Genomic DNA, 24,514 nt, shown 5'->3' on the forward strand with positions numbered 1-24,514 from the left:
GGCCAAGGGTGGGGCTAGAGTCTGTGGGAGCCTAAGCCCTGCCCAGAAGCTGACATGTCCGGAGAGCACACACCTTGTATACCTTGGGTTATGCCACATTGTTACCTAAGCAAGTCTCTCAGCCAAGGGAACACCCCTTCCTCTGACTGACAAATATGACTCCTAAACCAGGAAAGCAGTGAGTGACTGAGAAAGAAGGTGAATTGGGACACTTTCATTCACTCATTCATTTTTCAACACAAGTATCAGATGTCTTTTCTGGGCCAGGCACATGCTGGGCATGAGAAATATGTCCTTACAATGATTGCAGCGTAGGAACTGGGTGCTAGCTGGTGAAGGCACAGCCTGTTCTTTCACTTCACCCCTCCTTGCTCTGGGCCCTGGCACCTCTGGTCTAGAGGGCAGGGAGAGGCAGTAGGACAGCCAGCAAGGGTGCTCTTAGATCACCTGCTGGTGCTAAGGAGGCGACTCTAGTCTCCTTCTGGCTTGGTCTGATTCTTTCTCCTCCTGGGCACCAGGCAGATGTGGTGGCCTTTGCCCATATGATACGTGTAATTGTCTTGGGATGGAGTTCCACCTCTCCTTGTCCCCCTTCATTTCTGAGGCCCCAAGTTCCCGATATACGTGTTAAACTCTACCAGAATGTCTCCCATCATGAAGCACTGGGGTGGGGGTGGGGTGGGACTGCAGTAACCAACCAGCTAGGGAGTGAATTTCATTTCCCCGCTTCTTTTACCCACTCCTACACTAGAGGAGTGATTCTCTGAAACACACGCTCCCCTTGGTTTTCTGAAGGGATAGGCCCTCTTCCCTCCCCAGTAGCAGTGGGGATCGGGGGGGAGGCATGTATGAATTCTGGCCATCAAAACTGTGTCTCATACGATGTCTGTCTTAATGTGAGATGAGGACGACTGGGCTGGTTGGTAATGGCAGGACCAGTTTGTAATCTCTTAATAAGGCCCTGGGGAGATGGTTGACTTCTCTTTACAAAGCGCAGTACTTGACGTTTCGCCAGGGGCCCTGGTTCCTAATTCTGGGGCTACAGGAAGAGAGAGCTGCCCTGTTATGCTCCATTTGTCACAGTTCCTGAAATGCACCAGTTAGGGGTCCTTTGGGCAAACAAGTGACCTCACAAGTTGCTAATACCCCTAGGTGGGTTAAGGAGTACATTTATGGGTTATTCATTATGCAATTTTGCAAACTACCTTAACTCAATCCTGCCTATCCCAAAGCTGAGATTGGTTGGTGTCTAATTTCTGTAACAGGGTAAGAGCCAGAAAGAAACTTTTAGAGATGCTGAACGCTGACGAGAATATCAATCCATATATAATTCCAAATTTTTTTAAATGCTAAAAAAAAGTTTAAACTGCACAAAGCTCAAAGGTATGTTGAAATTAAATTCATTTCCTTTTAGATGTCCTCTTTTCTGATTTGATTTTGGGTACTCTGTTTTGCTGGTTCCCTAAGCTGGTTCCCTTAGTTTGTCCTTTTGGTTACTCAAAGCTGAGTGGGGCCTTCAGAGCCTTGTTAATGAGGCCCCCGTCTTCCCTGGATTTACCTTGGTGTGCAGTTATTTGGTGCTGCCAGCTAAATAGACATTTAAGCCTTCTAGTTTTATAAAACCTAAAGAAAATTTTGTCTTGTGACAAAAAAAATCTCAACAAGACCGGTAATCTGAATTGAAGCCCACCCGAGATGTGAGTGAAGGGCATAACAACTCCCAAATGCCATTTAGTGAGCACTGGCTTTATTCCAGGCTAGGTCCTTTACCGACCTCCTCACATTTAATCCTAACAAGGCTGTGAGGTGGTCTCTTGGTTAGGAGTCTGATTGCTAAAAGAGGGAATTTAGTATGAAAATGCAAGGGTGTCATTTCTGCTTCACTTTCTTTTTTAAAAAAATTATTATTTATTTAAATTAACTAATTAATTTATTTTTGGCTGCGTTGGGTCTTCGTTGCTGCATGCGGGCTTTCTCTAGTTGTGGCGAGCGGGGGCTACTCTTCATTGCGGTGCATGGATTTCTCATTGTGGTGGCTTCTGTTGTTGTGGAGCACGAGCTCTAGGCGCGCGGGCTTCAGTAGTTGTGGCTCGCAGGCTCCAGAGCTCAGGCTCAATAGTTGTGGCGCACGGGCTTACTTGTTCGTGGCATTCGGAATCTTCCCGGACCTGGGCTCGAACCTGTGTCCCCTGCATTGGCAGGCGGATTTTTAATCACTGAGCCACCAGGGAAGTCCTCTGCTTCACTTTCACCTCTACTTCATCTTTCTTTCTCTGCTGACCGTCTCCCTCTGTTTTTCAAACCATATGGTAGGGGGAATGTTACCTCCCCTGAGCCCTCAAGTTCAAGATGAGTCCAGAAAGTACTAGATTTTCCCAATCCCAAATTTAAAATGCCAGAGGAGAGAATTTTCTTGGCCTGGTTTGAGTCAGATGTCACCCCCGCCCCCCAAACTGACAATACAAACAAAGCTGCTGAGGGCTCTGTGTGTGTGTTTGTGTAAGGGTGTATGTGTGTGTGCGTGTGTGTGTGTTGCGGGGGTATTCAGGGAGCAATTGTAATTAGGAAGACACACAACATCGTTTCCAATACAGACAGGATTATTGCCATTTTACAGATGAGAAAACTAAGTCACAGAGAGATTTAGTAACGTACCCCAAATGACAGTTAAAGGCAGAGCCAAGCTCAAACTCCAAAAGTAGTACTCTTCTCTAGAACACGTTACTATCAGGTTAGGTCCAAATTCTTAGAAAATAATTTCGATTCTTCTCTGTGGCACAGATGAATGAGCTTTTTTTAAAAACTAAATTTATTTATTTTATTTATTTTTGGCTGCATTAGGTCTTTGTTGCTGTGCTCGGGCTTTCTCTACTTGCGGAGAGCGAGGGCTACTCTTCGCTGCGGTGTGCGGCCTTCTCATTGCGGTGGCTTCTCTTGTTGCAGAGCACGGGCTCTAGGCACGCAGGCTTCAGTAGTTGTGGCATGCGGGCTCAGTAGTTGTGGCACGCAGGCTCAGTAGTTGTGGCACGTGGGCTCAGTAGTTGTGGCTCACAGTCTCTAGAGCGCAGGCTCAGTAGTTGTGGCACACGGGCTTAGCTGCTCCGCGGCATGTGGGATCTTCCCAGACCAGGGCTCGAACCCGTATCCCCTGCATTGGCAGGTGCATTCTTAACCACTGCGCCACCAGGGAAGCCCACCTTGCGAGATCTGAGGGCAGCCCCTGCAGCTCTGTGTTGACGATGGGGAGGAGGACGGACCCCCCTCTCCGCACACCCCACCTTCGCACGAACATCATGCTGCTGAGTGGAGTTTCCTTTGATGACAATGCAGATGGGCAGAGATGCGCTGTGAGTTATACTCTTCCCCTCTGAGCTCTGCAGCATGTGGAACCTGGATCAAGACACAGGTGATTGCAAACGTAACCCCTGATAGGCAGCTGACCTTTCTGGATGATATAGACCTGAGGTTAGCATTGAGTAATGTTGTACTTTCAAATAAGCTCTCTGAGCCAAAAGAAATAGCTTGTTCCACCTAATATTCAAAACTACTAAAGAATGGAGGCCACTTTGAATGACAGAGAGAAAGGAGGTAGAAACAAAGGGACCTGGGATTTATTGGGCACTTCTATGTACCAGGTCTTATAAACACACACATATACTAATACACATATATGTATTTTGAATAATATATATATAATTATATTGTATATTGAATAATATATATAATTATATGTATAAATATATACATATAATTATTTATACACACACACACACACACACACACACACATTATCTCCACTCCTTTTAAAGATCAAAAATACTCTCAGGGGTTATCTCTATTTCATACATGGGGAGATAATAACTTCCCCAGGTTCACACAGCTTCTTAATTACCTGTCTTTCTGACTCCAAATCCTAAGTTCTCTCGTGCACCCAACACTGTTTATGCCTTTTCCTTACACATTCCCACTCACTATATTCTAGACCCAAATATTAATACTACAGGGCTCAAGGCTTGATCTAAGAATGGGCACTGGTACCCTCTCGTCTTCTCCCCCCAGCCTCCATGGGACTCTCTAGAATTCCTCACTGGGTCACACTACTTGAACTGCTAACAGGTAGAAATTCCCTTGGGTAAATAAGCCTCCTGCCATGTTCAGATGGAAGGAAAACCCCATATCTGAGTATCATAGCTTTTTTCCTTCCTTCTACCTTGTACAGAATCCTCAGGCCTCCTTTTCTTACAGGTTCTCAGAAATGTGGATCCAGCTTTTTGTATAAGTTTTCAATTTCCCTTTTGTAAAACTGTTTGGAAGAACATTTATTTTACAAGGATGGCTCGATTTGACCATTAGGATAGACCTACTCAACCCATGAGCGTCAGACTTACTGGGTAAATGACTTTACCAAACTCATTTCTTCTTCCTAAGAACACAGTAGATTACAGCTCCCAGCTTTCCTTGCAGTTGGCCACGGCCATGTGACTGAATTCCAGGCAATGTGAGCAGAAGTGATGTGCCCCACTTCTGGGTCAAAGCCGTTAACTCCCCTCCCCACCCCAAACCCATGCCATCCATCCTCTTCTTCCTATTGTTAGCCCGAAGCACTTAGGCAAGTGATCCTGGAAGCCAAATGTTGAGGTTGATGAAACCACAATATGGAAGGAGACTGCTTACCAAATTACCACTTGGAGGAAATCTGCCTGCTGTTCAAGAATACCCATTTTGGATTTCACACCAGGGAGGAATAAACCATAACTGAGTTAAGCCAGTAATATTTTGAGATTTATTTGTTGCGGCAGCTAATTTATACAATGTGAACTCTAATTAGTCACATCACTCTCTCTCTCTCTTTTTTTTTTTTTTTTTTTTTTGTATTTTGGCCACATGGCATGTGGGATGGTTCCCTGACCAGGGATCAAACCTGGGCCTCTGCAGTGAAAGCACCAACTCCTAACCACTAGGCCACCAAGGAACTTCCCTAGTCACAAAACTCTTGACAAATCCATTTAATCTCCTGCCCCTAACCAGCCCCCGCACCTCCCCCCAACCATCCGACACACACACACACACACACACACACACTCCACTGCTAAAGAGAAGGGCTATTTTTGGGGGGAAATTCCAATTTCTTAAAGTCACTATTATTTTTCCTGAATAGTGGTGATAGTGCGGCCGTTATGGAATACTACATTCTTATTGCATTTAAGAAGTGCCAGCCTATGCTATAATTCAGATGTGATTTCATTCCTTCCTTATAGGCTGTGAGGCTCAAGGACTTTGGGGTGACCCTATTGTGCATTTTATTGGCATAGGAGAGGGAATATTTGTGAGCCCTGGGATTTCAGCATGATATTGAGAAAGTGAAGTTCAGTGAAGAGGAGAAAAAGGGTAATGTAGACAAATATTTTGGAGTTGGACCAGCTGGAAATAAGTACAGGTTTTTGGGCCACCAGTGACTTTCCATTGCACAGATCCAAATGTACCAGCCAGAAAGCACTGCTTCCCCAGGCATATCATGTAGACTTTAGACTCCAGGGACATTGCAATCCACGGTCAGGTGAGATGGTGCTATTCTCACAACCCAACCTTAGAGGTTCCCTCTTCATCTCTCAAAATTTCAGGAGGACCCAGCACCCATAGCCTCTCTTTTAGGGACTAATTAGCTTGGCACAGAGACTGTGTAATTGATCCAGGTCTTTCAAGTGCTTGGTCGCCCAAATGTTAACACAGATCCTGTAACAAGTCACTAACCAAGTGTTAGGAAACCCTGCAGTGTCAGTTCCTAAGACCCCAGCACTATGAGTGCTTCCCACTGTGGGTGGGTGGTGAGTACAACAGCTTTCAAAGTGGTTGGTTGGAATTAAATTTGCAGATAAATATGCATTCTGCATTTTTATTTTTGGAGGTAGTATAGTATAAGAAACAGAGAGAGTTTTGGAGCCACTAAAATCTGGATTTAAATGCAGGTTCTACTACATCCTGGCCATATGACCTTGACAATTAATCTCTCTATGTTTCTTCATCAAGAGTTAGAGGCTCAGCATATTCAACTCATAGGACTGTTGTAAGGATAAGGAAATAATGTAGGGGAAATATCTAAAACTGAAAAATATATCAAATAAAATATTTTCCTTCTCCTTTAAATGTTCCCTTACTCTCGGTTGGGTTTTAAACTCCTAAAAGTAAGAGGTTATTCTTTACAACCTCTATGGAGCATTTGGTACCAAGAAAAGAACCACGATCTAGTTGTCACTCCTTTGGGCATCTTCCTCCAGACTGGGGACCCAATAGGGCTCTCTGCTTCTTTACTAAGTCCTGAGATGACTCATTTTGGGGGCATGCTAGCTCTCCATTCCTTGTGCCCTGCTCAGAGGGTCCCAGTAGTAGGTGATGTTCAGACTACGTGAGTGGCATTATCCAAGTTTCAGTGTGTGTGGTAGACCACAGGAAGCTTGGTTGGAGTCCTGGAGTGAGGTGAGATGGGGGTTGGAGCCAATCACAGGGAAGAGGGAAACGTGCCCTTTGAGGAGAGAATAGGGGATGGAAACAGTGATGAGGAAGTAGAGAAGCAAATATAGACAATGATATCTGGAGTTTCAGCTGTGGAGTGGATGGTAGCTGGATTGAAATATGGAGTCAAGGCATAGGTGTGTGACAAGGGGAGGATCCAGTAGTAAGGGAGACATCTACGGTACTGGAGATAATAATTGGAGAAGTCTTTCATTAGAAAAGAAGAATGTTAGTGGAGGGGTTGGACTTAAATAGGAGTAGGGAGCATTTTTTTTTCCATTATTACTGGGGATAAAGCAGAGTAAATGGATACACATATATGGGGGCAGAAGAGGAGGACATTTTTGCAAACTTGCAGTTCTTTTCCTAATGAAGGATAGATGAGATAGACGGTGAGACCTGAATGGTGGAAGTTGGAGTGAGAGGTAGATGAGATGGGGAGTTGAAGAAAGATAAGTGGAAATCTTGGTTGTTGGGAGAGTGAATTTTCTGGGGGAAGTGTGGTTAGATTTCCAGGCAGTGTTGAGTGCCTGGGCTGGTCCCAGGGAAAAGGATGAGGAAGAAAGAGAGGACATGAATGGTGATGGATGATGAAAAAGAGAGAGGGTCCATAGATTGGGGTTAAATACTTGTTGGAGGTAGAGGTACTAATGTAAGTGAACTAGAAATCTTACATAGAAATAATGACTCAGGTTTGATAATGCTACAGAAATCATTTTATTAACAAGAAAGATAATTTTGAAAGCAGTCACCTCATGATTCCTCAAACAATTGCCAGAATTCAGCACTTAAACCAAGTTATTTTAGATCCACATCCTGTGATCCTGGGGTCAGTAAGAAAGCACAGCTCTTAGAATAAAGATGACGTTTGGGAACAGTTACTGAAGGAGGCCAAGGTTCAATTATCATCCGAAAAGATGATGAGCATTTCAAAGAAAGGAGCATTTGGTACCAAGAAAAGAACCACGATCTAGTTGTCACTCCTTTGGGCATCTTCCTCCAGACTGGAGACCCAATAGGGCTCCTAAAATACAAAGGTAATTATGTCACTTTCCAGAAATTCCTGCTCTTTCCTACCAACCAGCTTTCTCCACAAGTCACCCAGACTTCAGTGAGCAGAGGGGCAGCTGGGGTCCCTTCTGGGCTGGCAAAGGCCAGCAGGAACTCATCCTCCCCGTAAGCAGCTCTCTGTCTTATACTCACGGCTCGAACAGCGGTGCAAACGTGTCCACAACCATTGCTGCAGCATTTTTGTCCCAGGGGACAGAATTCATCCCCTCTGCACATTTCAACACAAGTTCTAAACGATACTTTTGTCAGCAGTGGACAAATTCCAGGTCTCTGTTCACCTGAAAAACAAAACAGTCTTGCCAGAACCCAGGCTGGCTCTGTAGAAGGGAGTGGGACCCAGTGCTGAGAGAGAGCAAGCTGAAGTGTCTCACTCCCTGATGGACATTTAGCCTCTTCCCTTCTTGATGCCCCCAATCTTTCCCCTTCTAAACCTTAGAGGCACACAGTACTGTTTTGTGTATGGGAAAACACACTGATGACCAGCAGCTGCAGCATCTTGGGAGAAGAGGAGAGAGCCTTGCCTTTAACCCCCTTCTTTTTGTTCCAGCTGAAACTAGATAATTAAATCCCAGATCACAAACAGAGCCAACTTCTCACCAATTCTATGCGCCTTCAGGTGCCAATGAACACTGAGTCCCACAGTGTGAAAATCAGACTGGGTACTAATACCACCACCAGCCTTACTTCTAGTATAGGGCTCTGATGACTGCATTTGGAAAGAAATATTAGATAAAAGACAAAAGACCAGGTTTCAAGTCTTTTGTTTTTGTTTTTTTTTTAAAGGGAGTTCCCTGCTGGTCCAGTGGTGAGGACTTGGCGCTTTCACTGCTGTGACCCGGGTTCCATCCCTGGTCAGGGAACTAAGATCCCCAATCCAGTATCTAGTGCTACTCAAAATGGGTCCCCTGACCCAGCAGAATCAGCATCCCCTGGGAGCTTGTTAGAAATTCAGATTCTTGGGCCCCACCCCAGACCTATTGAAACAGAAACTCTAGGGCTGGGGCACAGCAATCTGGATTTAACAAGCCTTCCCCCCGGTCATTCATTTAAAAAAAAAATTATTTATTATTTATTTATTTTTGGCTACATTGGGTCTTAGTTGTGGCACATGGGATCTTTCGTTGCGGTGCGTGGGCTTCTCTCTAGCTGTGGTGTGCAGGCTTAGTAGTTGTGGCGGGCAGGCTTAGTTGCCCCGTGACATGTGGGATCTTAGTTCTCCGACCAGGGATCGAACTGGTGTCCCCTGCATTGCAAGATGGATTCTCAACCACTGGACCACCAAGGAAGTACCCCTCACAAGGTCATTCTTATGTGTGTTGATATGGGAGAACCCCTGCTGCATATAACCCCCCAAAACAGTCTACCCTATTGAGTTAGGGTAGACTAACTAACATGGAAAATGCAGGCTGGCTATCACTCTTGTGAATCAAGTGAAATGGTGGTTGACAATTGTCTATTCCATGTTGGGCAGAGATCTCCTTCATCTGTGGGATTTCCTTACATACTCCTCCGTCCCCACCCCCCCACCCCAAAACATCTAAGTGTGGTCCTTGATCCTGAGACAATGTAGAGATGTGTTAGCAAGCTGTTCCTTGGATGATACACCCAGTCTTAACTCTACAGCCTCCCTAGTTCCCAGACCACTTTGGTTTTTGTTTGTTTGTTTATTTGTTTTTTGGCTGTGCCACGCAGCAAGTGGGATCTTAGTTCTCCAACCAGGGATCGAACCCGGGCCCCCTGCATTGGAAGCTTGCAGTCTTAACCACTGGACCGCCAGGGAAGTCCCTCCCAGGCCACTTTGATGCACCCACCAAACTTACAGCAGCAAAGATCAATCCTAGGCTTTCAGTCAAGAAAGTAAGGGAGTTGAAGGTTCTGTGGGGAAAGAGTACCAGCCAGTCATGGCTGGCAAGAATCTGCCTGGGCAGGCGTACATACTGGTGGACTGAATGAATGAACCTGTGTGTTTCACACTGGTGTGGACGTGTGTTTGGGTGTGAGATATCAGCTAACGTGTTCATAACCGTGTTCTTCCCAGCCCTTGTTGAAGAATAATTTGGTACCTTAACGTTATTTCATTTTTGTTTTAAGAGTATTTCCAGCTTTTTCAAGTTTACACATACTTCTAAAGCAAGATATTATTAATCTGTCTTCATGGTCTTCTAGACTTGGGAGAATTCCATTCTTTTCTAATTCTCCCAGAGGTGAGTAGTGGCCCCAGTATAGCCGCCTCCTCTCTCTCTGTGCAGCTGGCCTGAGAGCCATTATCCTGGCAGGGCTAAGCATTCAGTTAGTCAGGGACGTGGACGGCTGGGCTTGCAGCGCTTACCTGGGTATCTGAAGGGTTCACAGATGTGGCCACATCCAGTGTTGACACACCAACTCCCTAGAGCGCAGTCCCAGGATCCTTGGCATTCCTCCACACAGATACCTACTGGTAGAAAAATTCAGCCGAAAACTGTTAAGCCTGACAGGATAACAGGGGAGGGCTGTGAGAAGGTTTGTTTGTTTAAACTTTTATCCAATTCAAAAAATACAGACAAGCTATCTACCTATTTTGCACTATCATAAAAGTAGTACGTTTTTATTTTTAAAACAAAAAATACTCAACTGTATTAAGTAAAAAGGAAGTTTCTCTTTCCCTCAACCCAACCAGTCCATTTCCCAGGAGATATCTACTATTTCCTGTAGCTCCTTCTGGAATCTTCTCTTTGCTTTTACAAATATAAGTACAAACACATCAATAACACACATATATACATACACAATGCGAGTAGATGTTTGTCTGTTAAATTACAAATACGTGGAGTGAGGCTGTAGCTTTTTGGGTGTTGAAAGGTGTCTTCATGAGGCAATATAGCAATCTATATCAAAAGCTTTCAAATGTAATTTGGCCATTCTACTTTTAGGAATTTATCCTAAGAAATATGATTTAGCTCAAGGACATTTATCTTGTCCTTGTTATTAAAAAGTAACTCAAAATGATAGATTATCTAATTCTATAATAGTAGAAGAAGGCATGGAAAGAAGGCATATCCACATACTGGAAAACAATGAAGCTTTTAAAAATGTGTGATAGAATTGTGTTTATTGATTAGGGATGGGCTACAACACCATATTTGTAAAAATCATATATCCTGGATTTTTGTTTGTTTGTTTATATCTCTGTTACTATGAGATCTTTAAGGACAAAGACTTCTCCTTAACTATCTCCCAGCACTCAGCACAGTTCCAGACATGCAATAACCACAAAATAAACATTTATTCCTTGTTAAATCTGAAAAAATGTATCTGTGTGTGTATGAAACATGGAAGCTTTTATTTTAAAGGTTAACGTGGTTATCTGGGTAATGGGATCGTGGATAATTTATCTTTTTAATTAGTAGTATTTCTGAGGTTTTTTTATAATGAACATTATTAGTTGTATAACAAAATAAAAGAAGTTTCTGTGCTCAAAAAGTCAGGACACACAGGTCTGTGATATGCTTTTCCCTCTGGAAGGACAAGCCTGAAAGCAGAGACCCTGGAAATTAACCATCTACGGAAGGGAAGTCTGGGCAGAGCTAAGCACACAGTCTCTCTGTGTTGTGCAGGGTTTGGGGACCTGGGCAGGGCTGTGTGCTTTTATCTTTGTCCTGGACTGAAGAGCAGACTCGATTACATCCCTTCTTGATACATTGTTCTCCAGCCCCACAGTCCGAGTTTCCTTGGCAGTGATCCACACAGGTTCCTAACATCAGAAAAGGCTCAGTGAGTTGGTGGAAATGTAAATTGGTACAGCTGCTGTGGAGAACATTGTGGAGGTTCCTCGAAAAACTAAAAATAGAGCTACCATATGATCCTGCAATCCCACTCCTGGGCATATATTGGGAGAAAAACATGGTCCGAAATGATACATGTTCCCCAATGTTCACTGCAGCACTGTTTATAATAGCCAAGACATGGAAGCAACCTAAACGTCCATCAACAGAGGAATGGATAAAGAAGATGTGGCACATATATACAATGGAATATTACTCAGCCATTAAAATGAGCAAAAGCCACCTTGTGCCACTGAAGCTGTGAAACCGAGTGACGTGAAGAAACCATTAAAGTCACCAGATCCAGGATGAGGTCCCTCTGTCATCCTGACCACAGCAGAAGCACAGCCTGGTCCTTTCCTTGACAGTGAAGCTGAGGGTGTGCTTGCAAGATGCTCATCGTAACCAGTGGCCTTTTGGTTCAAAGGAATGTCTTCTCTTTAAGTGACTTGACTGATTTTACTACTTGTGCTTTTAGAGTCACATATCAGTATCAAGACCTTAATTATCACCAACTTACATATAAAGAAACCATATTGGGCAGGAAAAAATTCAGCCTGAGGGAGCAAAGGTTTGGTCTGGGGCACTGCTTGAGGGCAAATTTGGGGAACGGTTGGGTGTGTAACTTGTTAAGGGACCTCTCAAATTTTCTTCTTATCCAGCTGTGCAGAGAATTGAGCAGAAACATTGCTAGGAAGATTGGGGGGTGGGGGGGGGTGGTAGGGTGCCCTGAAAGAGTGAGCCAAATTAAAGAGAATGTGCACCAAAGCCTTTTTAGGGGACGGGGAGTGGGGCCACCCTGCTGTGTGCCCCTGAAGCAGAGAGCAAGAGAAGGAAGTGTCAAATCCCAGCAGCCTGCAGGGAAACTGACACCATTGATCAACAGTGAGACTGACATCCCTGTGGCTTTGGGAAACCAAGCTAATGTGGGCACCAGCTCGCCCCCAGTGAGTCTGGCTGGGAGACCTTGGGTTGGGGCTCTGGTCAGAGGTCCCCAGACCTGATGGGAGGAGAGTTCAGGTTCCCGGTCTCCAGCTCCTGGTTCCTGTCTTGAGGATGGTATAACCCCTGCATGCACTTATTCTCTGGTCTGGTGGGACTGTTCCGTGAATGAGTTCATCTCCCGTAAGATTTCCAGAGCTTTGACGTTAAAGGAAGAAAAGAACAAATAATCTCTGCAACAACTCTGCCAGCTGAGCCAGTGCACAAACACCAGCTTCCTGTAGCATCTATTTCTTCTCCAGGATAGATTCCTCATTTGAAATGTGGAGTTTCTTACACAAATAATTGGAGAATAGAGGCTGATCATATCCAACAAACTATGTGCCCAAGCTAAGAGTCTCATCTGTTCTTTTCCGATTTTTATTTCATTTTTTTCTTCTGGGTGACCTGAATTAAATTAGCCAGGTTTAGGAGGAAATGAGGGCAGAGGAGGAGTGGATGCTAAGATTCTTTTTGCTTGTCCCAGCTCCCATGAGTTCTGCCACAGGGCGGCCCCATGCAGTGAGTCACTGGTTTTCTGAGCACATCTGCTTCTCCAGATGTTTATACTGTGAAAAACGTGTTAAGGAAACCTAACTCAAAATCGGAGCAAGGAAACCACGAAGGAAGGGCTCTCACGCAGGTACCACTCATGGCAGCTTGCGCCCTCCAGCAGGAAAGAGGAAGATCTCCTGTTGCCGGCCGCCCTCGCCTACAGCCAATGAGAAGCTACCGCCACTTCAGACTCTCACTTTCCTCCAATGAACTTCTGTACGAAACAACCCCTCCCAACTTCCTCCTGTCCTTTGTAAAAGCACGCTCTCCTTTGTTCTCCAGACTTGCCCGTGGTTTGCCACATTTTGCTCGTCTCCAATTGCAACTCCTCTGCTATTCTCGAATAAACTCAATTTTGCTGGCTGAATTGCTTACCTTTTTCTTTTAAAAGGCTGACAGTACTATATACATTCATATATTTCATTTAATCCTCACACAATGTAGTAACGGAGATACCATTTTCTGGTTTCAAGGAAACCATCAAGGGTTTCCTTGATGAGGAAACTGGGGGTTAAAAATATTACATACATTTCCCCAGTGTCCCCAGAGCAACGTTTTGAAATAAAGTCCTAATCCCATGCAGTGTTGCCTCCTACTTAACAGTATTTCCTGTTACTCCGTTCTTTTCCCTACCATTAATTTTTTTTTTAAATTATGTGCTAGGGTCAGGGCCAAATACATGATCTACATTAGCGCATTCAGTCCTCACCATACCCTCTGCGATAGGTGTTGACCCATGTTGCAGCAGAGGAACTCGAGGTAAAGTAACTTGCCCTAAACCCCACTTTGGTGAGCTGCAGAGGTGGGATTTGAAGGCTCCGGAGCCCTGCCCTGCACCTCCCACTCTGCCAAGCACCGAGCCGGCATCAATCCTGACTTAGCCACTCACTGGTTTTATAACCACAAGCAATTTAAAGTCACTTAAACCCAAGAAACCTCAGTTTCTTCATCCAGGCATAATAAGGAGGTACATAAAATCTAGTGAGAAGAACCAGCATTGAGGTATTGCTTAGAATAGCAACAATAAACAAAATAACAAAACAAAATCCCACCTGAGATGTCCACTAGAAGGTGATTTACTGAGGTGATGTAGTATATTCTATATGGTGGGATACAGTAAATTAAATTAATTAATTAATTAAATTTATTAAATGTAATAATTAAATATGTGAAATAAAGTAAAATGAAATGTATTGTGTTGACAGTGAAAGATGCTCCCAACAAAACTTAAGTGACAAAAAAGTATTTATGGGGAGAGGATTAACCAAGATGGCGGAGTAGAAGGACGTGCTCTCACTCCCTCTTGCGAGAGCACCAGAATCACAACTGGCTGCTGGACAATCATCGACAGGAAGACACTGGACTTCACCAAGGAGGATACCCCACGTCCAAGGACAGAGGAGAAGCCACAGTGAGACGGTAGGAGGGGTGCAATCAGAGTAAAATCAAATCCCATAACTGCTGGGTGGGTGACTCACAGACTGGCGAACACTTATACCACAGAAGTCCACCCACTGGAGTGAAGGTTCTGAGCCCCACGTCAGGCTTCCCAACCTGGGGGTCCGGCAACGGGAGGAGGAATTCCTAGAGAATCAGACTTTGAAGCCTAGTGGGAATTGATTGCAGGACTTCGACAGGACTGGGGGAAACAGAGACCCCACTCTTGGAGGGCACACACAAAGTAGTGTGCGCATCGGGACCCAGGGGAAGGAGCAGTGACCCTGGGGGAGACTGAACCAGACCTACCTGCTGGTGTTGGGGGGTCTCCTGCAGAGGCAGGGGGTGGCTCTGTTTCACCGTGGGGACAAGGACACTGGCAGCAGAGGTTCTGGGAAGTTCTCCTTGGTGTGAGCCCTCCCAGAGTCTGCCATTAACCCCACCAAAGAGCCCAGGTAGGCTCCAGTGTTGGGTTGCCTCAGGCAAAACAATCAACAGGGAGGGAAACCAGCCCCACCCATCAACAGTCAAGTGGATTAAAGTTTTATGGAGCTCTGACCGCCACAGCAACTGTCAGTTCTACCCACGACCAGAGCCTCCCATCAAGCCTCTTAGATAGCCTCAACCACCAGAGGGCAGACAGCAGAAGCAAGAAAAACTACAATCCTGCAGCCTGTGGACCAAAAACCACAGTTACAGAAAGACAGACAAGATGAAAAGGCAGAGGGCTATATACCAGACGAAGGAACAAGAAAAAACCCCAGAAAAACAACTAAATGAAGTGGAGATAGGCAACCTTCCAGAAAAAGAATTCAGAATAATGATAGTGAAGATGATCCAGGACCTCGGAATAAGAATGGAGGCAAATATTGAGAAGATGCAAGAAATGATTAACAAAGACCTAGAAGAATTAAAGAACAAACAAACAGAGATGACCAATACAATAACTGAAATGAAAACTACACTAGAAGGAATCAATAGCAGAATAACTGAGGCAGAAGAACGGATAAGTAACCTGGAAGACAGAATGGTGGAATTCACTGCTGTGGAACAGACTAAAGAAAAAAGAATGAAAAGAAATGAAGACAGCCTAAGAGACCTCTGGGACAACATTAAATGCAACAACATCCACATTATAAGGGTCCCAGAAGGAGAAGAGAGAGAGAAAGGACCAGAGGAAATATTTGAAGAGATTATAGTTGAAAACTTCCCTAACATGGGAAGGAAATAGCCACCCAAGTCCAGGAAGCGCAGAGAGTCCCATACAGGATAAACCCAAGGAGAAACATGCCAAGACACATAGTAATCAAAGTGGCAAAAATTAAAGACAAAGAAAAATTATTGAAAGCAGCAAGGGAAAAACGACAAATAACATACAAGGGAACTCCCATAAGGTTAACAGCTGATTTCTCAGCAGAAACTCTACAAGCCAGAAGGGAGTGGCATGATATACTTAAAGTGATGAAAGGGAAGAACCTACAACCAAGATTACTCTACCCGGCAAGGATCTCATTCAGATTCGATGGAGAAATCAAAAGCTTTACAGACAAGCAAAAGCTAAGAGAATTCAGCACCACCAAACCAGCTCTACAACAAATGCTAAAGGAACTTCTCTAAGTGGGAAACACAAGAGAAGAAAAGGACCTACAAAAACAAACCCAAAACAATTGAGAAAATGGTCATAGGAACATACATATCGATAATTACCTTAAACGTGAATGGATTAAATGCTCCAACCAAAAGACACAGGCTTGCTGAATGGATACAAAAACAAGACCCATATATATGCTGTCTACAAGACACCCACTTTAGACCTAGGGACACATACAGAGTGAAAGTGAGGGGATGGGAAAAGATATTCCATGCAAATGGAGATCCAAATAAAGCTGGAGTAGCTATACTCATATCAGATAAAATAGACTTTAAAATAAGGAATGTTACAAGAGACAAGGAAGGACACTACATAATGATCAAGGGATCAATCCAAGAAGAACATATAACAATTATAAATATATATGCACCCAACATAGGAGCACCTCAATACATAAGGCAACTGCTAACAGCTATAAAAGAGGAAATAGATAGGAACACAATAATAGTGGGGGACTTTAACACCTCACTTACACCAATGGACAGATCATCCAAAATGAAAATAAATAAGGAAACAGAAGCTTTAAATGACACAATAGACCAGATAGATTTAATTGATATTTATAGGACATTCCATCCAAAAACAGCAGATTACACGTTCTTCTCAAGTGCGCATGGAACATTCTCCAGGATAGAGCATATCTTGGGTCACAAATCAAGCCTCAGTAAATTTAAGAAAATTGAAATCATATCAAGCATCTTTTCTGACCACAACGCTATGAGATTAGAAATGAATTACAGGGGAAAAAATGTAAAAAAGACAAACACATGGAGGCTAAACAATACGTTATTAAATAACCAAGAGATCACTGAAGAAATCAAAGAGGAAATCAAAAAATACCCAGAGACAAATGACAATGAAAACACGATGACCCAAAACCTACGGGATGCAGCAAAAGCAGTTCTAAGAGAGAAGTTTATAGCTATACAAGCCTACCTAAAGAAACAAGAAAAATCTCAACTAAACAATCTAAACTTACACCTAAAGAAACTAGAGAAAGAAGAACAAACAAAACCCAAAGTTAGCAGAAGGAAAGAAATCATAAAGATCAGAGCAGAAATAAATGAAATAGAAACAAAGAAAACAATAGCAAAGATCAACAAAACTAAAAGCTGGTTCTTTGAGAAGATAAACAAAATTGATAAGCCATTAGCCAGACTCATCAAGAAAAAGAGGGAGAGGACTCAAATCAATAAAATCAGAAATGAAAAAGGAGAAGTTACAACAGACACCGCAGAAATACAAGGCATCCTAAGAGACTACTACAAGCAACACTATGCCAATAAAATGGACAGCCTGGAAGAAATGGACAAATTCTTAGAAAGGTATAACCTTCCAAGACTGAACCAGGAAGAAACAGAAAATATGAACAGACCAATCACAAGTAATGAAATTGAAACTGTGATTAAAAATCTTCCAACAAACAAAAGTCCAGGACCAGATGGCTTCACAGGTGAATTCTATCCAACATTTAGAGAAGAGCTAACACCCATCCTTCTCAAACTCTTCCAAAAAATTGCAGAGGAAGGAACACTCCCAAACTCATTCTATGAGGCCACCATCACCCTGATACCAAAACCAGAAAAAGACACTACAAAAAAAGAAAATTACAGACCAATATCACTGATGAATATAGATGCAAAAATCCTCAACAAAATACTAGCAAACAGAATCCAACAACACATTAAAAGGATCATACACCACGATCAAGTGGGATTTATCCCAGGGATGCAAGGATTCTTCAATATACGCAAATCAATCAATGTGATACACCATATTAACAAATTGAAGAAGAAAAACCATATGATCATCTCAATAGATGCAGAAAAAGCTTTTGACAAAATTCAACACCCATTTCTGATAAAAACTCTCCAGAAAGTGGGCATAGAGGGAACCTACCTCAACATAATAAAGGCCATATATGACAAACCCACAGCAAACATCATTCTCAATGGTGAAAAACTGAAAGCATTTCCTCTAAGATCAGGAACGAGACAAGGATGTCCACTCTCACCACTATTATTCAACATAGTTCTGGAAGTCCTAGCCACGGCAATCAGAGAAGAAAAAGAAATAAAAGGAATACAAATTGGAAAAGAAGAAGTAAAACTGTCACTGTTTGCAGATGACATGATACTATACATAGAGAATCCTAAAACTGCCACCAGAAAACTGCTAGAGCTAATTAATGAATATGGTAAAGTTGCAGGATACAAAATTAATGCACAGAAATCTCTTGCATTCCTATACACTAATGATGAAAAATCTGAAAGAGAAATTATGGAAACACTCCCATTTACCACTGCAACAAAAAGAATAAAATACCTAGGAATAAACCTACCTAGGGAGACAAAAGACCTGTATGCAGAAAACTATAAGACACTGATGAAAGAAATTAAAGATGATACCAACAGATGGAGAGATATACCATGTTCTTGGATTGGAAGAATCAACATTGTGAAAATGAGTATACTACCCAAAGCAATCTACAGATTCAATGCAATCCCTATCAAATTACCAATGGCATTTTTTACGGAGCTAGAAAAATCATCTTAAAATTTGTATGGAGACACAAAAGACCCCGAATAGCCAAAGCAGTCTTGAGGGAAAAAAACGGAGCTGGAGGAATCAGACTCCCTGACTTCAGACTATACTACAAAGCTACAGTAATCAAGACAGTATGGTACTGGCACAAAAACAGAAATATAGATCAATGGAACAGGATAGAAAGCCCAGAGATAAACCCAAGCACATATGGTCACCTTATCTTTGATAAAGGAGGCAAGAATATACAGTGAAGAAAAGACAGCCTCTTCAATAAGTGGTGCTGGGAAAACTGGACAGGTACATGTAAAAGTATGAAATTAGAACACTCCCTAACACCGTACACAAAAATAAACTCAAAATGGATTAAAGACCTAAATGTAAGGCCAGACACTATCAAACTCTTAGAGGAATACATAGGCAGAACACTCTATGACATAAATCACAGCAAGATCCTTTTTGACCCACCTCCTAGAGAAATGGAAATAAAAACAAACATAAACAAATGGGACCTAATGAAACTTAAAAGCTTTTGCACAGCAAAGGAAACCATAAACAAGACCAAAAGACAACCCTCAGAATGGGAGAAAATATTTGCAAATGAAGCAACTGACAAAGGATTAATCTCCAAGATTTACAAGCAGCTCATGCAGCTCAATATCAAAAAAACAAACAACCCAATCCAAAAATGGGCAGAAGACCTAAATAGACCTTTCTCCAAAGAAGACATACAGATTGCCAACAAACACATGAAAGAATGCTCAACATCATTAATCATTAGAGAAATGCAAATCAAAACTACAATGAGATATCATCTCACACCGGTCAGAATGGACATCATCAAAAAATCTACAAACAATAAATGCTGGAGAGGGTGTGGAGAAAAGGGAACGCTCTTGCACTGTTGGTGGGAATGTAAATTGATACAGTCACTATGGAGAACAGTATGGAGGTTCCTTAAAAAGCTAAAAATAGAACTACCATATGACCCAGCAATCCCACTACTAGGCACGTACCCTGAGAAAACCATAATTCAGAAAGAATCATGTACCACAAAGTTCATTGCAGCACTATTTACAATAGCCAGGACATGGAAGCAACCTAAGTGCCCATCGACAGACGAATGGATAAAGAAGATGTGGCACATATATACAATGGAATATTACTCAGCCATAAAAAGAAACGAAATTAAGTTATTTGTAGTGAGCTGTATGGACCTAGAGTCTGTCATACAGAGTGAAGTAAGTCAGAAAGAGAAAAACAAATACCGTATGCTGACACATATATATGGAATCTAAAAAAAAAAAAAATGTTTCTGAAGAACGTAGGGGCAGGACAGGAATAAAGACGCAGACATAGAGAATGGACTTGAGGACACAGGGAGGGGGAAGGGTAAGCTGGGACAAAGTGAGAGAGTGGCATGGACATATATACACTACCAAATGTAAAATAGATAGCTAGTGGGAAACAGCCGCATAGCACAGGGAGATCAGCTCGGTGCTTTGTGACCTCCTAGAGGAGTGGGATAGGGAGGGTGGGAGGGAGACGCAAGAAGGAGGAGATATAGGGATATATGTATATATATAGCTGATTCACTTTGTTATACAGCAGAAACTAACACACCATTATAAAGCAATCATACTCCAATAAAGATGTTAAAAAAATAAAAATTAAAAATAAAAATAAAAATAGAAAAAAAAAAGAAGAGGGTGGACAGGAATCACGGTAAGGTGAGAAAAAGAAAAAAGTATATTTGGTTCATTCTTTAGTTTCCTCATCTGTAAAATGGACGTGAGATGAATACCTACATCTTTCATACCTCAAGTTCTCAAGATTAAACAAAATAATGTATTTTGAAAAAGATCTGGCACAGAGAGGTTGCCAAATATGTGTTTTTCACTCTTTTCCCATCATGTGGGATGCCAACGTATGGCAAAGGACCTTTGAAACATTCCCTAAAAACAATATTTCATAAACATCTTTGAAGTTGTTTTTAAATTGCATGTAATTTAGAATTAAAACATATCCAGCATTTTGAAGTTTATGAAACTTTTTGACATAAACAATACATCCTCACAAAAGCAAATTGGCCAAGTATCTTTGGAGTTAAAAAAACACGCATGCCCTTTGAGTCAGCAATATCATTTCTAGCAATGTTTCCTAAGGAAATAATCAAGTTATAAACGGAACCATTTAGTTCCAGGGGAACCCTTTGATAGTAAAATATTAGAGAAGTTTGAAAGCCCATTGGTCAAGAAGTAGTAAACAAAATGTGGTACATTCACAGTAAAAATGCTTTGATGTTTTTGAAAAAAATAGAGTTGTAGAAATATGTCCATGCTCGTAGCAAGCTATTCACTACATATTATTGAGAGTAAAAAGAAAAAAGGAAAGTTTAAAAACGTTTGCGGAGGGTGAGGCCATGATTAGTTGGCGCCATACCCCCTGAGTATATTTGTGGAAGGATATGAACATACATGTAACTATGTTTATCTCCTGGGAATAAGATTACAGGCACATCTTGCCATCAATTTGTTCCATAGTTCCTGACTTTTCTGTAATAAATACGTATTCCTTGTGAAAAATTAAATGAGATTTTTTTTTTTTATTTTTTAGGATTCGCATACTTGAAAATGTTGGGATAAAGGTTCTGAGACCAACCTTTCCCTCAAAGGGCAAGAACAGAGGGACACCTCAGGCATTCAGGTGTGTTTCTCTGGGTGATCACACAATTGGGCAAGTTCAGATTACACCAAGCTCCTAATTCTCCCAGGATAGGCTGGGATGGAGAAAGTCAGGACTCACCTGTTGGAAACTGTGGGGAGCAGATGCGCGAACAGCCACGCTCCACGCATTCTCTTCCTCTTCCACAGTCCCTGTCTTCTAAACAGTCATACAGACACATTTCTGGCAAGAGGAAAGACGCAGTTAAAAGCTTTGAAGTCTTACGATTAGAAAATAAATACTCTCAATGCCTTTACAATATCTTTCAAAAACCATCAGTTCCGGGGCTTCCCTGGTGGCGCAGTGGTTGAGAATCTGCCTGCCAATGCAGGGGACACGGGTTCGAGCCCTGGTCTGGGAAGATCCCACATGCTGCGGAGCAACTAAGCCCGTGAGCCACAACTACTGAGCCTGCGCGTCTGGAGCCTGTGCTCCGCAACAAGAGAGGCCGCGATAGTGAGAGGCCCGCGCAGCGCAATGAAGAGTGGCCCCCACTTGCTGCAACTAGAGAAAGCCCTCGCACAGAAACGAAGACCCAACACAGCCATAAAAATAAATAACTAAATAAATAAAAATTGAAAAAAAAAAAAAAACCATCAGTTCCCTAGAAATAAATCTAACCAATTATGTGCAGAAAACTACACTATATTACTAAGAAAAAAATTTAACTGTCTTATAAATGGAGAGAGACGCCATGTTCATGGATGAAAAGATTCAGTGTTATAAAGATCTCAGTTTCCCCCCAAACTGAAATTTCATACAATCCCAGTAGAAATCGTAGAAGGATTTTTCACAAAAATGGATAAGCTGATTCTAAAAGTTTATACGTAAGTTTCCCAAACCAACAATAATCAGGATAAGAATCAAGACAATTTTAAACAAAGTTACAGGACTTCAGGGTGGTTGGATTAACTGGACTGTCCATATGAAAAAAAGGAACTTGCCCCCTACCTCACACCACACTACAAACTCTGTTCCAAATGGGTTATAGACCGAAGTGAAAGGTAAAGCAATAAAGCTTCTAGAAGATACTATAATAGATAGCTTCATGATCTCGGGATAGGCAAATATTTCTTAAATGTTACAGAAATATTACTGACCATTAAACTAGATAGGTAGATGGAACCTCATTAAAATTAGGAGCTTTTCTTCATTGAATGACACCATTAAGAGCGTGAAAAGAAAAGCTACATTGGGAGAAAATGTTTATAATACATTATAATCCCTTACAAATCAATAGTAACAATTGATAACCTAATAGAAAAATGGGCAAAAGGATTGAACAGACATTTCACAAAGGAGAAAGTTAGAAGTTGTTACAAAAAAATAGTGTCAGATTTTGGGAAGGCGGTTTTAATTGTGTAGGTTGGCATAATTTTTGAATCTTCTATAATTTCCCCTTAAAAAGACACAGAGCAATCAAAATAGCAAAATTCAAAACACATAGACAACAAAACTGCGGAACAAGGTATCCCCTCAAACTCCAAAATATGAGTGGATGGAAGGAGACATACCGCTGTCATCTACCACACCAGTGAGGTACCTGCATCTGTGCAGAAATCTGCAGGAAGCAATGAGGTGACTGATGGAGAAGACTGGGGACATTGTTCCCATGGGAACTTCCTGAGGAATGTACTAGAGATTGATCATCAGCCAACCAAAGTACTGGAGAGACATCAAAACGGGGACTAGTAAGGCCATTAGATATATACTTACAGTAGAATTAAGCCTTAATAATGGTCTATGGATAAAGTCTATGAAATAGCTATATGTTTTGACAATATACCTATTAAAAATCGGGGAGGGGGAAGGAAAGAACATAGGAAAAGCAGAGTAAGCTTGATAAGTACCTTAATATGATTAAGTGGGAATGAAAGGATATTGCTTAAAATCAGCTGCTGGGGGTAGGGGAGTGGGGAGGAAGGAAAGAAGGAAATTAGCTAATTTCATTATGACTATTACTCATAGTAGGAAACCTATAGATAATAATAAAAAAAGGGGGACCAAGGGTGGTACTCAAAGGTCTTAGTTTAAGGTAACTAATAGAACAAAAACCGAAACCCTTTCTAAATGCAAAACATATAGTAAGAGAGAGGGGAAAGGAGAGAGAGATTACACAAATAAAATAGATTATATAACAAAAGACTATGTATCTAACAAAGATATCTACAACAGTAAATAAAATAACAACCAAAATGGTAAGATAAACTGCAGGTATCTCTTTTAGAGATACATATCAGATCCAACCCAATCTGATAAGGGGAATGGGAAACGCAGGGTGATCGCTCATTTAGATCAAAGGAAATGCATCTGATCAATGCCGAATCTCCACCCTGCAGTGGGGACATGGCAGCTTCCGTGCCAAACCATCCTCAGGTCTAACACTGGGCTCTGTACCTTCTCTGCTCTCAGGGAGGATCCCCTCAGCAGCCTCATGGTTGAAAGTAGGTCTCGGAACACAGGCCACCTCCAGCCCCCCGACGATGAAAGCCACCAGAACAAAGATGGTGCCTGTCTTCATGTTGGCCTTTATGTGATGCACAGGCAGAACCCAGCCCCATTTTATACTCTCAGTGCCACCAGAAAGGAGGGTGGGGCAGGAGGCAGAAGAGCTGGAAGAGTATCAAAATATAAGCCCTCAAAGGAGTGCCCTCAGATGTTCTAGTTTCCTTGTTCTATTTTGCAACTGATTTCTCAGATTAGGGAATGGTTTCTTGGAGATGCAAGTACCTAACGGGAGAGCTTGGGAACATTTTTTAGCCCTTCATTCATTGCTTCATCACAGCTTGCCCCTGGTTTCCCTGGTGCCCTTGGGAACTGTGGTCAAAGAAAAGAATTTTCTTTGTGTAAATTAGAATTTCAGAGTGCGAGCTTACATTATGAAGCCAGGTGATGTTTGTCAGGGCTCATCTGGGGTGTCCTGCAGGACCGGTTACACAAGGATGGTGAATGTATGCTTTGAGTGGTTCCCAGGGCTGAGGGTGGAACCACAATGGTAGTCATGTTTAAAGATCACAAGCTGGGACTTCCCTGGCGGCGCAGTGGTTAAGAATCTGCCGGCCAAGGCAGATTCGAGCCCTGGTCCGGGAAGATCCCACATGCCACAGAGCAACTAAGCCCGTGTGCCACAGAGCAACTAAGCCCATGTGCCACAACTACTGAGCCTGTGCTTTAAAGCCCGTGAGCCACAACTACTGAAGCCCGTGAGCCTACATCCCGTGCTCCACAACAAGAGAAGCCA

At 42.4% G+C, this 24,514-nt stretch overlaps 1 protein-coding gene across 2 annotated transcripts; it reads right to left on the reverse strand.

Annotated features, from left to right (window-relative positions):
- Positions 1-7,203: 7,203 nt before the first annotated feature.
- LOC118887225 (WAP four-disulfide core domain protein 2-like) lies at positions 7,204-23,822 on the reverse strand. Of its 2 annotated transcripts, none has more exons than XM_036837886.1 (5): positions 23,671-23,822; positions 21,355-21,456; positions 9,911-10,012; positions 7,714-7,859; positions 7,204-7,534 (listed from the first exon to the last, which is right to left on the reverse strand). In XM_036837886.1, the coding sequence occupies exons 1-5, from the start codon at positions 23,792-23,794 to the stop codon at positions 7,481-7,483; spliced, it is 528 nt and encodes a 175-aa protein (XP_036693781.1). In that variant the 5' UTR covers positions 23,795-23,822; the 3' UTR covers positions 7,204-7,480. The 2 variants fall into 2 exon arrangements, with proteins under 2 accessions (XP_036693781.1, XP_036693780.1); XM_036837885.1 differs by having other exon boundaries at positions 9,911-10,015.
- Positions 23,823-24,514: the final 692 nt, after the last annotated feature.

The sequence above is a fragment of the Balaenoptera musculus genome, chromosome 20, assembly GCF_009873245.2.
Source record: "Balaenoptera musculus isolate JJ_BM4_2016_0621 chromosome 20, mBalMus1.pri.v3, whole genome shotgun sequence".
Taxonomy (NCBI): domain Eukaryota; kingdom Metazoa; phylum Chordata; class Mammalia; order Artiodactyla; family Balaenopteridae; genus Balaenoptera; species Balaenoptera musculus.